Below are 13,748 nucleotides of genomic sequence, written 5' to 3' on the forward strand. Positions count from 1 at the left end.
TTATTTATTATAAAGCCTTGAATTTGTTTTAAGAAGAAAACAAATAATAAAAACAAAATGAAAGATGTACGCAAAAAAAGACAGATCCTTTTTGAGATCTGATTATTTTCATTAAATGTGTTAAATGTAAGCTCAAGTAAATGTGAACAGTATTTTACAAATACATTTTCTTGAATACCACAATAAAATATGCTGATGTGCTCTTCTGCACACACATAAAAAGAAAGTGGAATGTGAATTGTTATTTGATGTTAAATGACTTTTTGAGACTTTTTTCTGCCTGCTCTTTTGTAATTCCTGTCCAAGCTTCAGGAATATCAGCAGGTTCTGCTTTATATTTTTTGGCAAAATCATTATTGTACTGTACCATTATGAATTTCCAGTAGTCTGATGCTTCAAGGCTCACATCTGGAGGGATTTTCCAGTCTTGAAAAATTTCCTTGTAACGCTTATAAGGGTGCCATTCATTGTTTGTAGCACTGCATTGGAATCTGCTGTCACTCACAATGAGAGAGGAGCATATGTCAGTGACAAGTTTTCTAGTACTGTTCCACCTGTAGTTACCCAGACCCTCTGGCCGATGCAGTAGAGCAAAGTGCTGAGAATGTTTTTCTCCTCCTGCATCACAGGGAGCTTTGCAGAATGGACACTGTTTGCCACAACCAATCAGTTTGTTGAAAAGCTCATTTTCAGGTTGCACATGAAGACATTGTAGTTTTGTTTGAAAGTTCAGTCTCTGAAACGTTTTTCTAAGATCTTGTTTCATGTCCTTTACACACTCTGTGAGCCAGTGAGCAAACTGCTCCTTGTCAGCATTGTTCAGGATCATGAAAGCACCAAGAGCATCCTGGGAAATGACCAGTTTATCACCAAGTTCTTTACAAATATCTTCAACAAATCTCCCCAATTCAGAATCAGTATTTCTTGTTTTGGCTTTGTTAATGGCATCATTTATGCTACTCATACATGACTGAAGATGTCGGTCCTCAAACTCAGATATTGTTGACACAGTTGAAAAGCGCTCCACTATTTTGTTGTGTATCCGTGTCTTGACATATTTCTCATATGAGTCAATATAGCTCACATAGTTTTTAAAATCATCCTTTGAAAGGAGATCCAATAAAACTGAATACTGGAAGGACATTCGTGTGCTGAACTGCTCACATGTCTGCATTTCATGAATGATATCAACTCCCAGGGATCGACTGATAAAGTCTTCAACAGCAGGCTTCAAGCATTGGTTGGTGAATTCTTCTGCCTTCTTCTGACACTGGTCTCGTTTATGGAACACATCTTTGAAATCATCACAAAACTTTTCCTTGTTTTTTTCCAGACATCTGTAGGGATCATTGTTTTGTATGAAATCTTCGTGCATTTTCTGAAACTCTCTGGCTGCAAATCCACAGATGTGCTGTTTCAGAGAAACTTCAAACTCAATGTTTTTGTTAACATCTTGGTTCTTTTGCAATTTCTCATCAATCATGTGTAGGATCTCCTGGATATAAGTCTCACAGTAATTGCTTTTCTTTTTAACTTTTTCTCTCACGAACTGAGTGCAGTGATCTATGATGCCGTCAGCCAGTTTTTGTACAGCCATTATGTGATCTTCAATTTTGAAATATTTAGCAATTAGATGTGTAGCTTTGTGAAGTATGTTCTCACTTGTGTATTTGAAAGGCTCTTTTCCACAATCTTGCAGATTGTTTTTATTTAATAATTCACATGCATGACTCCCCCTATGTGAGAGATTTATTCTCAGGCAGTGAGATATGCTGGTGAAGACATTTGTTGTCTTTTGTTCAGAAAAAGAAAGCTTCTTTCGAGTTTCACTCCACATCTTCTCAAACTCTTTGTCCAGCTCTTTATCACTCATCTGGACTTTTTTCATTCTGCATTTATCTATCAAAGCGCAAACTGCATTTTCAATCTCCTTTTGATGGTTCTCTTTAATTTTATCAATTTCTGCCATCCCCTGTCTGATTTCTGCTGCTGCTGCGAGCTGATTACAAACACTCGTTTCCATTTCACGCCGAAGGCTCTTTGCACTGTTTGCGAATTCCTCTTTGTATCCTTCAACCAGATACACATGCCCCTCTGATTGCTTGAAATACTGTGTCAGATTTTCTTGAAGTTTTGTCTCCCATGTGGACAGCACTGTGGAGGCTTCACTTTTCAAAGATGTGACAAATTCTCTCATGTCAGAAGATTCAGATTCTGCTGCAACTGTTCCAAAATTGGAAATTTTAGTTTCTGCTTTTGTTACCCAGGTGTACATTTCTCTTTTGAATTCCCACTCCCATTTGTTGAATGCTGTGCAGAGTCTCATGTATGCATCGGCTACTAGACTGTTTCTGAAGCTGAAGATGAAGTTTTCATGTTTTACTGCATTCCACATGCTTATCATCCAATCTTTAAAATCCAAGATATCATAAGCAGATGACTCACAGTTTCTCAGCAGTTGGATGATGTGTTTCTTGAGCTCATATACAGCTTCACTGTAGCCTGCATTGACTGGTGCCATTGGTGGGTTGCCATTCCAGAGTCCAGGAATGTACCAGTTCCCAGTGTCTGGACTGTACTTAATCACATCAGTGAAGCTCTTGTTCTCCTCTTTCTTTTCCATTTTGGCTGCTGCCTGAGTCATCTCATTCAACTGATCCAGGAGCAGTTTCCTGCCTCGTGAGTTCTTCTCATGGGCTGAAACATCGGACACATTCTGGTGAACAAATTGACATTTTGGCTTTTTGCCCACCTCCTTCATCCTGAGAAAAGCATGCACAACTATTTGTAGGATGTCCTTCATTTCAGTTGAATTCTCCATTGCAACATTGACAATAGTGACATCACTCAGCCCTATAACAAGTGTAGCAAGCTCATTGTCGTGCTCATGGCTGTTGTCTAGTTGTGCAAGTTCTGGTGACTTTAAGCCCTCAGTGTCAATGATCAGCATGAAGTCACAGTTTAGGACTTTTTTCATGTCTTCATTGATTTTGATGAGCAACATAAAGGCACCTCGAGTACATCGACCACTGCTGACTGCAAACTGCACTCCAAACATGGTGTTAAGGAGAGTGGACTTTCCTGTGCTCTGAACTCCAAGAACTGTGACTACCAGTATCTTTCTGTTTGGAGAAACCAAGTCACTGAGCTGAGAGAGAACATCACTCACCCATCTGAGAGGGATGTTGGATGCATCTCCATCTACAAGCTCAAGAGGAAATCCATCAAGCAACAACTCTGCACACAGTTTGGGCAGATGCTGCAGCTGTTGACGTGCTGGATCTGTTTGTGGAAGGGACAGTGAGGCTTCATAGATCTGACCCATTTCACGGAAGAAGTGTTCAGTCCCCAGTGAGCTGTTGGAAATTTGTCTGTCAATTTCCTTGATCTCCTTGTTGTTCTCAGGGTTCTTGCTTTTTTCTTTATATTTCTCCCGAAGTTCAGACAGTTTTATACGAGACAGGTTATCGAGGTTCATTCGCATCCATTTCAGGAAATAAAACCTCTCTGTTCCTGGGCTTGATATTGCATTGATGAAACATGTCATAGCTGTCGACATGTCATAAGAGTTCTGCCTTTTCCTTAGTTGTCCTTTATTTTTCTGAAGTTGGCTTTTGTAATCTTCAATATTTTTAGAGCCAACTTTTCGAAGTCGACATTCTTCCTTCTCTAAGCAGGTCAGTTCTTTCCATATTTCACCTTGCCGTGGAAGCTGATCTTCTTTGAATATATGGATGTCTTGAATTTCTGCAGTGATGACATCTGCATTTGTCTTCGCAGTCTGACACTCTGGAGAGTCTTCATCAACCAGGATCCCCAGTTCATGGGCAATGTCTGCCATCTGCTCTATTGACATCTTAATTTTTGAGTTCTTAACCACATCTCTGACCATTTCCCTCAAACTTTTGACAAAGTCTGCATCATTTATTGTTTTTGTCTTAATGATGATGTTATTGTTGGTCAAGCCCAACTTGAGTACTACTTTTTTCAAAGCATCTGTACTGTTGTGCTTGCTCACATTATTACCCACTAAGAAGATCTGTGCCTTGTGGTGTTGGTTAGTAAGTAGACTGCAGTCAGTGTCCAAATGGTCAAAGAACACAAAAACTGCTGCAGATGTCTGACACAGAAAGGAGTATTGTGTTTCGAATGAAGCAATGTCGCCACGAAGGTTAGCTACAGCCACTGGCTGACTGAAAATATCAATGTTTGCTTTTCCACCAGGAAGATACCAAGTAATTTCAGTCAGTCCGTTGGATATTCTTCTTGGACTGTCACCACACTCCATGTTGCGATGAACAAAGGTGTCATGGTACTGCTGAGAATTGCTCAGAAGTTTATTGAGAATCTCTGACTTGGACAAAGAGCACTCACCCAGTCTGACAAAAGAGATCATTGGAAGTTCAGAGAGAACAATTCTTTCTTCAATGAACCCCTTGGATTCTGACAGAGACTGAGGTCTGTACTTTTTAACAATGTCTCTCATGGCCCACAGCATGAGTGTGCACTGATTGGTGTCACAATTGGGAAGCAGCAAAGGCACAGAAAACTGACATGTGGACATTTTTACTGCCATTTCCTGCTGCACAAGACCATCAGAACACAGAAAAAGAGCAGTGATTATATCAAGGGGGTTTATCATGCCACCTGTTTTTGGGCTTTTAAACAGATTTTCAATACTGAACTCTTGACTCCCTGATACACCATCACTGTCTGACTTACACACTGTGGTATATGTCACATTCCTCGCTGTCACATTAACCATCATCATTTTCTTTAGAAAAAACCATGGAGGGTTTGAGTTACTCTTCGCAGGTTGATCAGTGATGGTCTTCTCATCAATCTCAAGTATTTTTCTGAGTGTTAGCTTCTTTCTGTAGTACTGCTCCAAGCCAAGATCATCCAACAACTTTTCCAGATTAGTCTCTGTGGATAAAAACATGGTTTCAACATACCTTATTATGCTAAAATATCTTACTATAAAAATCCAAGATCATCAGTCCAAAAGCACTGATCAACCATCATACAAAAAGAAAAACTTTATCCACCCTATAGTCTAATTTCTTTAGAAAAAATGAAACCAACAGTGTTCTTCAACATCATGACTAATATTGTTTCTCCAACAACATAATTTACACCAACCTTCTTGAATATGGACTGCAATAAACTTTGGAAATTTTTCTTTAAAAAATGTATGTACTCAGTAAAAATGAAACCTCACAGATAGTCCCATTAGTTATGTGCCATTCAACACCTGTTGAAAAATTCAAATCCTGATCCATCATGTTCAATAGGCCCACTTCAAAATTTTCTTTATCACCAAAATCGAAATATCAAAAAAGGTTCTTGCGAAACAATTAAATAATATTTTTGAGAAGCATAATGTTCTTGATAATTTTCAGTGTAGTTTCAGATAGCTGCATTTCCCTAAAACAGCTCTCCTTGAAGTCTTCAATAACCTTTGGATGGCTGCAGATAAGGATCATTAATCAATCCTTCTTTTATCTTGTCAGGGTTTCTGGGTCGTTGACCCAGTATTCTTAGTTCATGTTCACTGTTTATATTCTGTCTGCTTCACCTCCTGTTTTATTGTGTTAGCTTTGGTCCATGTGCATTATGTTCCGTCCTCTTCCTGTTTATCATTAGTTCATTATGTTCAGCTGTGTACTCACCAGGTTCTAATCTCTCATCACTCAGCCTGTGTATTTATGTCCCTCAGTTCAACCAGTCCAATGTCGTGTCATTGATGTTATTGTGATGTTGATGTTCATGTCGTCCCTCCGTCTGTATGTTCAGTTAGTCAGCCAGCCAGTCTTCCAGTCTTTCAGCCAGTCAGTCACTCACTCCATCGTTCCTGCTTTGTTTATTCACCCTCCAATAAATCCTCTTCACTTCTGCACCGTGAGTCCAGCGTTTGGGTCATCTCTTCCACGCCTCCACACACAACCGCTGACAGAATGACACGACCCGTGCCAAGAAGACACGCTATTGACCCAGCGGACTCGGACCTTTACGAGCGGCAGGACGCAGCGCTCTCCATTTGGGCGGAGAAGCTCAGGTGGAAACAGCGGCTCTTCTCAGAGAGGGAGCACGTCTTTGAGGGGACTCGTCTGGCTCTGGGCGGGCCTCGGAGACGCCGCGGTCCTCCACCTGCTGCCTCACCTGCATCGGAGCGTTCGCCGCGGAGAGTGGGCGTCGCAGGCCAAGCTTCGGCCGCTCGCTCTCCCGCTGCTCCGCTCCTCGCTCGCCCGCCAGCCGTTTTACTCACCGGACCTTCAACCTCGCCATGGCACAGCGGCTCCGCCTACCACCTCGGCTCAATGGAGGCTCCCGTGCCAGAGGCTCGGCTGTGTACCCCACCCACTGCCTCTTCCCGGAGAAAGCGGCGCACACGTCGCCATAACAAGGACTATTTTCAGCCACTCCCGATGGTGAGCTCCAGTGACTGTTTTTCGCACTCACCATCTGATTACTCACTTGAAACGCACCATAGACCCACTTCTGATTCATGGGGAGTCTCCCTCCTAGACGAGGACGTGGACTGGGAAGAGTTTTTCTGCTCTTCTTCAAAGACTGTAAATAGTGGTGGCAGAAAAACCCGAACATTCTCCAATAAACCTGCCAGTAACACACACGCCATCACTATTTCCACACCCATTGTTCAGCCATTTCCCACCAGCATGGGGGCCCAGTCCACTATGCATAGCCAAGAAAACAGTCCTCATGAACTGGAAAAATAAAAATAATCTTAATTCTAACCAATATAGAAATTATCTATTAGATTACATTAGTCTTGATACAGCCTCTGCCACCACATCAGATCAATTGCTCTGGGCTCCTTTGATCAGCTCCATCACCTAGTGGGGGTGGGGGGGTCATAGTTTGGTCCCGCCTTCACTGTTGTGATTGGTGTGGGGGTAGGGACAGGCTTAGGGCGTCGGGGGGTTCCCCGGAGGCATCTTCCTCAACCCGGGGTAGCGGTCATGTCCGGTTAGAGGCTCTGTTGGCTCTCAGGTGACTGTTTCCTCGCGGCTGCGTGCAGCGGGGCTAGGGGAGGGTCTGTGCTGATGGACGTGGGTTACTGACCTGGTAGCCTGGCTGCCCCTGGGTGGGTTCGGGATGGGCGTGAGGTTCTGGGGGCGCTCCGTCTCTGGGCTGGGACCCGGACCGGGCCTCGGGGGCTTGGGTCCTGGTTGGTGTGTTGCCGGGGTTGTGGGCGGGTGGGTGCATGGGGGCCCAGCCCTGGAGCAGGGTGCCGCCGGTGCGTCAAGCCACCTGGGGGGCTCTTCAACTGGTGGGGGAGATTGTCACATCTTGCAGGAGCTTTCCTCTCCTCAGGAGCTCCCTCTGCAGGAGGGGGAGATACAGGAGAGGTGGAGGAAGATCTCAGCCTGGGTGTTTATTGTCTTATGTAGTCTGGAAGATGAGTGGATGGTGGGGTGGGTGCAGTTTTCTCTGTGGTGGGGTTGGGTGGACTGTCCCGGGCTCTGTGGGGCCGGGTGGCGCTGCTGCACTGGGCCCGGTCTGGATGGGCCTGGGCCCCCTTTCCCTGGCGGGTCGCGGAGTATGGGGGTGCCTACTGGGGTCAGCGGGGGAGCTGGCCCCAGGGAGGGGTCACTTGCCCCTCCCTTCCTTCCCTCCCCATCTCCAGCTGCCTCCCTCTTCCCGCTCCACCACAACCACCCACACATGCAGGGCCTTGGAGTAGGGGTATGTCACCAGGGGGCAGAGGAGGCTACCCCCCCCCCCCCCCCCTCTGTCCCCTTCTGGCTGCCTCTGCCTCAATTTTATCCCACAACTTAGACATTCACATTACTCACACTCTCATTACACATACATATAGGATCTTGGGGGTGGGCACGATACACGGAGTCCAAAGTACCATCAGGGTGTACACCCCACCCCTGGCATCGTTGCCCACCTCTCAATTTTAAATACACGTAGACATTGAGGGCTAGCAGGAGGGACCATGCGCTTACCTGCTGCTCTCTGGCAGGTAGCTCCAAGCCCTCCTGGGTTTTAAATGCACCTTAGAACACACATGCATCAACACTACAATGAGCGGGTGGAGGGAGGTTTGGAGTCTTCTATCACCCCCATTCTCTGCGACCTGCTGGAGCAGGGGGGCTAGGACTAGGAGGAGGAGTTGGCCGTCCGACTGCGGTCTGGAGTGTGGAGCCTTCCTGCTGCTGCAGAGTCGGGGCGGTCTGCCTCCCCCCACCGCAGGGAAAAGGGAAACACCACCTGGGTCTGGGTGCAGTCCCCCCCTCCAGGGGCGGGGGCACCTAGACCCGGTTTGTAGAGTACGCTTGGGGAGTGTGATCGTGTGTACAACGTCTCTTTATGTTTGTCTCCACGTTGGTTGAGTGTGGAGTAAGTGCATATGAGAGCATGAGGGTGGGAATGGATGTTTGTATCTGTGTGTGCCTGTATGTCTGTGTCTATATGTCAGGTTGGGTGTCAGGCGCCACCTCTCTGGGGACATCTCAGGCCCTCCAAGGTTTGGAGGCCTATCTCCCCCTACCACCACTTCCCCTGCCAGTGGCGGACCCCCTCAGACATCGGTGCGTTGGTGGTTCTTTGTGTCCGGGGATGGGCGTCCAGGTACACACCGGCTCACTCCTTGGCGGCCGCTTATCGGGGCCTGGAGCCTGGGGCTCGCTCGGGCCACTTCGGAGGTGGGGTGCCCCCGGCCTCTCGGCCTGGGGCTCGGTCACTCAGGCGCAGCTGGCTGCCGGCGGAGCTCACGGGCGCGTCACTGCAACTCCCCCTGGCTTATGCTCCGCGGCTGCTGAGTGAGCCCTCATCTGGGACTCTCCTCAGCTCTTTCCGGGACAGTGGCGCAGCTGCCCCTCTGTTGGTCTTCCTTGGTCTCTTGTGTTCTGGGGGCCTCTGCTTCACGCCACACCTGCTTCACGCCCTGGAGGACGGGGCTGTGCCCCCCCCCCCCCCCCCCCCCCCACACACACACACCCTCTAGCAGATTATTACATGAAGGAACCTTTTAAAAAACAAAAAACAAGCGCGTCCATGTTCACAGGTGTACACACGGGTGATCACACCCACAAACTACACCCTTTTTGGCTCCTACCTCAAAGCACACTGTGTTCTGTTGATCTTATGTGCTGCACAATAATGTTTAATATTTAGTATTTACTGTCATATTCCCATATATCATTGTGATGTTGTTTATTCTATTACTCTTGTTCTCTTCTGCTTGCTTTCTTTTTTCTTTCTCAGCAGGTGATCCAGATGATTGATATATGCATTTTTTTTTCTCTGCCCGTTCTGTTGGTTTTTGTCTTTTGCCCTTCTCCCCCGTCCCTCTTCTCAGCTGTTTCTCTTCCCCTCTTTCTTTCTCCCCTTCTTTCCCCCAGTCAAGTCTGTCCCGTATTCAGTAAGTGAAAATAAAATAAACAATAAAAGGTGAATCAAATGGACCATTACGGCAAGGCTGGGATGGTCAGTTTGGTAAAGTAAATCCGTTGGGCATCTTTCTTTGCCTTTAGACAACAATTCTGATGGCAAAAGAGCCAAACGGGACAGGCCCAAAAAAAACACAAAAAACAAAAAAAAAAAGAAGATCAATCCCTGTCTGCGTACAGACTGGTCTTCCCACGCGTGTATTCATTAAAATCAATTGTTTGACCAAGATCTTCTGGACCATGGTCGTTTGTACTCTCCTTCCTCAATATGTGAACCTTAACAAGTTCTAGGGTCAAATGGTGGAGAGTCCTAGATTTAAGCCCTGTGGGAGTAACCCACCGAGAGGGACAATGGACCCCGTAATGATTCTCTACCTAACCACATGAGCCAAGGTGTGAAGACGGGTGTAGGTCACAATCAGCAAAGGTTTTGGGTGAGCTCATTGTCAAACCTAGCCCCACCCTATCATGTGATTTCCTGAGGTCAGATTGCCCAGGATGTGAGTGGGCGTTTAGGCGTCTGGGAAGGGAACTCAACACTAGATTATAGATGGCAGACAGTTGGTGCCGTAAACCACCCCCTCTGTTCAAAGATGGTCGTTCACAATGGACATAGATGGCTTCTTTCAAACCATCTGTCTTCTCTGTCAAAATGCTGAACATTGGCATCCTTGAAAGAGTGACCATTGTCCTTTAGATGCAGGTGGACTGCTGAGTCTTGTCCGGTGAAGGTGGCTCTTTTATGTTGTGCCATGCGTTTATGAAGTGGTTGTTTGGTCTCTCCAATGTAGAGGTCTGGGCATTCCTCGCTACACGGTACAGCATACACTACATTGTTAAATTTGCGTTTAGGAGTTTTGTCTTTGGGATGAACCAGTTTTAGTCTGAGTGTGTTGCTGGATCTGAAGTAAACTGGGATGTCGTGCTTGGAGAAGACTCTCCTGAATTTCTCTGATACACTGGCTACATAGGGGAGGACAATGTTGTTGCGTTTGTCTTTCTGATCCTCCCTAGCTGGTGTCTGATCTTCTTTTCTGTGCATCTTTGCTGACTTGATGAAAGCCCAATTAGGATAACCATGGATGGTTTCTGAAAGGCAACTGCTTTTAGAAACCATTTGATTCTTTCAATTGAGCAAATGGTTCAGGAGTTAGAGATGTTTAAAAAAAACTATTACAAAACCCCTTTCTGTCGCCAGTGACAGGTCAGGTATTAAAGGGTTACGATAATGTTTTTTTTTATTTTTATGTCCTCATGAACTGAGGTCTCCACCTAAAAGGTAGGGGCCACTTTGTGATGTGCACTTATCTGAAAACTATTTATTATTTTTATAACAATACCTATCTTTTACTTACCACAACTTGTCACAATGTAGCTCTTCCATTCACCTGCAGGAGTGTCCAAATACTGAGACACTAACTTAGTGCTGACATTATACAATATTGTTGTCACATGACAAGAAGGAACTGTGGGGATAATAATAATAGGGATATTATTAGCAATGATTTTACTTACAGAAAAAACTTACACTGTATGATTCTGCTTTGGCAAAGAAAAAGTAAATAAGACTTTCACCTCCTGTAATCTGTTGACAGGTAGAACATGGTGCTGATGGAGGGTCCTTTACTTCTTCACAGTATAGCTCAAAAAATCTATCTTCATTATTGATTGCCTTTTGACAAATTATTTCAAACAATAAAAAACAAACAAACAACAACAATAAAAGATAAAAGTTAAGTCAGCTCAATAATTTATTTTACAAAGACACAATTTTTGTGGATTTACCTCTGTGTATATTTATAGTGAATTTTAAATCAAACAATCAACTATTGCAGTAACTGTTTGGGAATAACAGACATTTGTTAAACGTTTTTTATACACACTCTGCCATTTTCAGAAGGTAATAAATAATTGGACAAACTAACTTAACTTGCTATAAATGAAGACAGAAAACTACACAGCAGTAACGTTTGTAGGGTTACTGAAGTTGGGCTAGATGGTATGTAATGCTGTGCTAGTGATCACTAGCGACACAGCTATGTTAGTATACCAAAGCATAACACAGTGAACCTGGAGAATGAACGCCAACTTTTGGGATTATATGGTCAGATCATGCCTGTGTGTTTTCGTGTCAGTTTTTCATGTTCAGTACCATTACTCAGTTTCATCTTTTGTTTTATGCAATAAAGCTTAGGTTTGAGTTACAGTTCAGTGTCTGAGTCCTGCGCTTCGATCCTCCTCTCCGCCTGCCCGCACACAGAGCCCTGACACATATACTGTTGTTCCAGTGTTTATAGAGCAGGTACCAGAGAATTCAACATTAATGAATCAATGGTATGGAAGTAGAGGAAGCAAGCAATGGCGTGTCCAGCGGGGTGGCCTGGGGGGGCACAGGCCACCCCCCCAACCAGACTGGCCACCCCAGGTGCCACCCCAAAGGCAAAACAATAAAATTCAATCAAATATCAAATGTCTGATTATGTTTTCACGGTGACGCTCAGATATCCGAGTGTAAGTGAATGCAGCATGGCTTCTGCGCTATGCGCATCACGTTAGCAAAGGTAGGAGAGCCAAGCGCGAAAGATGGCACTGCAGGAAACAATTTTTCGGTGAAAGAAAATGAGGACAGAATAAATGTCCCGGTAAGTAATATCAAGTTTGTTGAGTTTAGTAAACTTCGGTGAAATTAGAATACCAAGGAAAAAAATAACACTTAAAGAATTATTGCAGCTGTGGAATATTTCAGACAGTATGCTACTGAGGGCAGCTAACATAAGAGTTATGAGTTATAAGATATAATCTAAGTCGTAACATTGCTGTATGGAGCTGCAAATTTGGTTGCAGGTTAACATAGCTGGATTGGCCATCGGGCATATCCCCAGTGACTTATTTTTTATTTTTTTGTAATGGCATGAACAATGAGAGGTGGTGGATTGGCCAGATGCAGGTCGATGTGTAGAAATAACTCCGTTGTTTGGTGGTGGCTATGACGGGGCTTCCACAGAGGCAACAGGTGGATGAGGGAAGGGGAGGCAGGAGGAGAGACCCGAAGCAGCCACCAGTCCGAGTGTCAGGTGAACTGAACTTCAGGTAAGAAGTTATGACCTGCAGTCTATCTGGGTCAGATATAAACCAAGTTTAGGTGGAGTTTATTTTCATGTTGTTGACTTTTTACTGTCAGTTGCAATAACTCATACTGCGTTCTAGCCAGCTTGATGGAGTTTTTATACAGCTGGGTGGGTGCTATGATGTTACTGATAGTGAACTTTATTTTACTCATAAGGCTAGTAGAGTTGCCAACGGCTCCTTAAAAAAATGGAATGGTCCCTCATTCAGAGAAAATATTACGCGTTTCGTATTGAGCTGAGAAGAGACGCAGTTTGTCCCGGACTTTAGCTAGAATGGAAAAAAGACACAAAGCTGGATTTATTCTGTCTTTATGCTGCACAGCTGCCTCTTCTCTCATTCTCTCCCCCTCCCTCTCCTGTTGCTACTTCAATCATGAAACTGATCAATGATCAGCTGATCGGCTTTTCTCTCTTGTTTGTTTATCGCCCACTTTGCGCCAGAAAGAGGAAACCAGCAGATATTGCGCTAAACAACAGCAGCACGTTTAAGCTTGATCAGCTGTTGTTAGAATGTATTTAATATTAATTTCTAGTATCAGCTGATGTTTGCTGGAGCCACGGCTGTAAAGCTGCTGGTCATGATGTCTGTTTAGATATGTGGTGAGAGGGAAACATGAAGATGAAACCAGGAGATGTCCTTACTGAATCATCAGAGCTGAACAGGTGATGGAGAAACAGGTTTACCTTTTAGGTGACATGAATGAGTTGAAGTTATCAACTGTTTCTGAGAGATAAATAACACCAGGATCCTTTTTTATGTAGCTGACAGCTGGTAACTGTGCAGGGGCGGGTCTAGCAAAGTTTTGCCAGGGGGCCAGGTAGGGCATTAACAGGGAAAGGGGGGCACAAAGAAATACTTTTCTTTCTTATTCTCATTTAAAATACCTAGTTTTTATTAAATAATTATCTAAATCTTACAACCAAAGTTTTTATCTGTTTTTCCTGTTTCAAAATCAAACATCAGTTTGTGAGAAGATTATCTTCTTTTTTTAACAGGCAGATAAAGTTTTGCATTGGCATTGGCTAATTTGTCAATTGTTTGTTACAAATGTTCGTATTTTAATTTTCAAAAATGTTTTTGCCCAAAACATATGTGCACTATATGTCAATAAAAATACTATGCAAATATTGATGTCCTTGAATGCTGAGTAAACACTGACAAAGCACTGATTGTATCTCTTGTACTTTATCAACG

The 13,748-nt window shown here is 44.3% G+C and overlaps 1 protein-coding gene across 1 annotated transcript in view; it reads right to left on the reverse strand.

The window, feature by feature from the left end:
- Positions 1 to 241: 241 nt before the first annotated feature.
- The window catches only part of LOC113012059 (interferon-induced very large GTPase 1-like), a 28,456-nt gene continuing 14,949 nt past the window's right edge, over positions 242 to 13,748 (reverse strand). The window contains exons 3-5 of the mRNA XM_026152008.1: positions 11,001 to 11,097; positions 10,781 to 10,891; positions 242 to 4,926 (exon numbers count right to left, since the gene is read on the reverse strand). Of these exons, the coding sequence (XP_026007793.1) occupies positions 242 to 4,926; positions 10,781 to 10,891; positions 11,001 to 11,097 (4,893 nt within the window). The remainder of the gene's footprint in view (positions 4,927 to 10,780; positions 10,892 to 11,000; positions 11,098 to 13,748) is intronic.

The sequence above is a fragment of the Astatotilapia calliptera genome, chromosome 3, assembly GCF_900246225.1.
Source record: "Astatotilapia calliptera chromosome 3, fAstCal1.2, whole genome shotgun sequence".
In the NCBI taxonomy this organism is placed as follows: Eukaryota; Metazoa; Chordata; class Actinopteri; order Cichliformes; family Cichlidae; genus Astatotilapia; species Astatotilapia calliptera.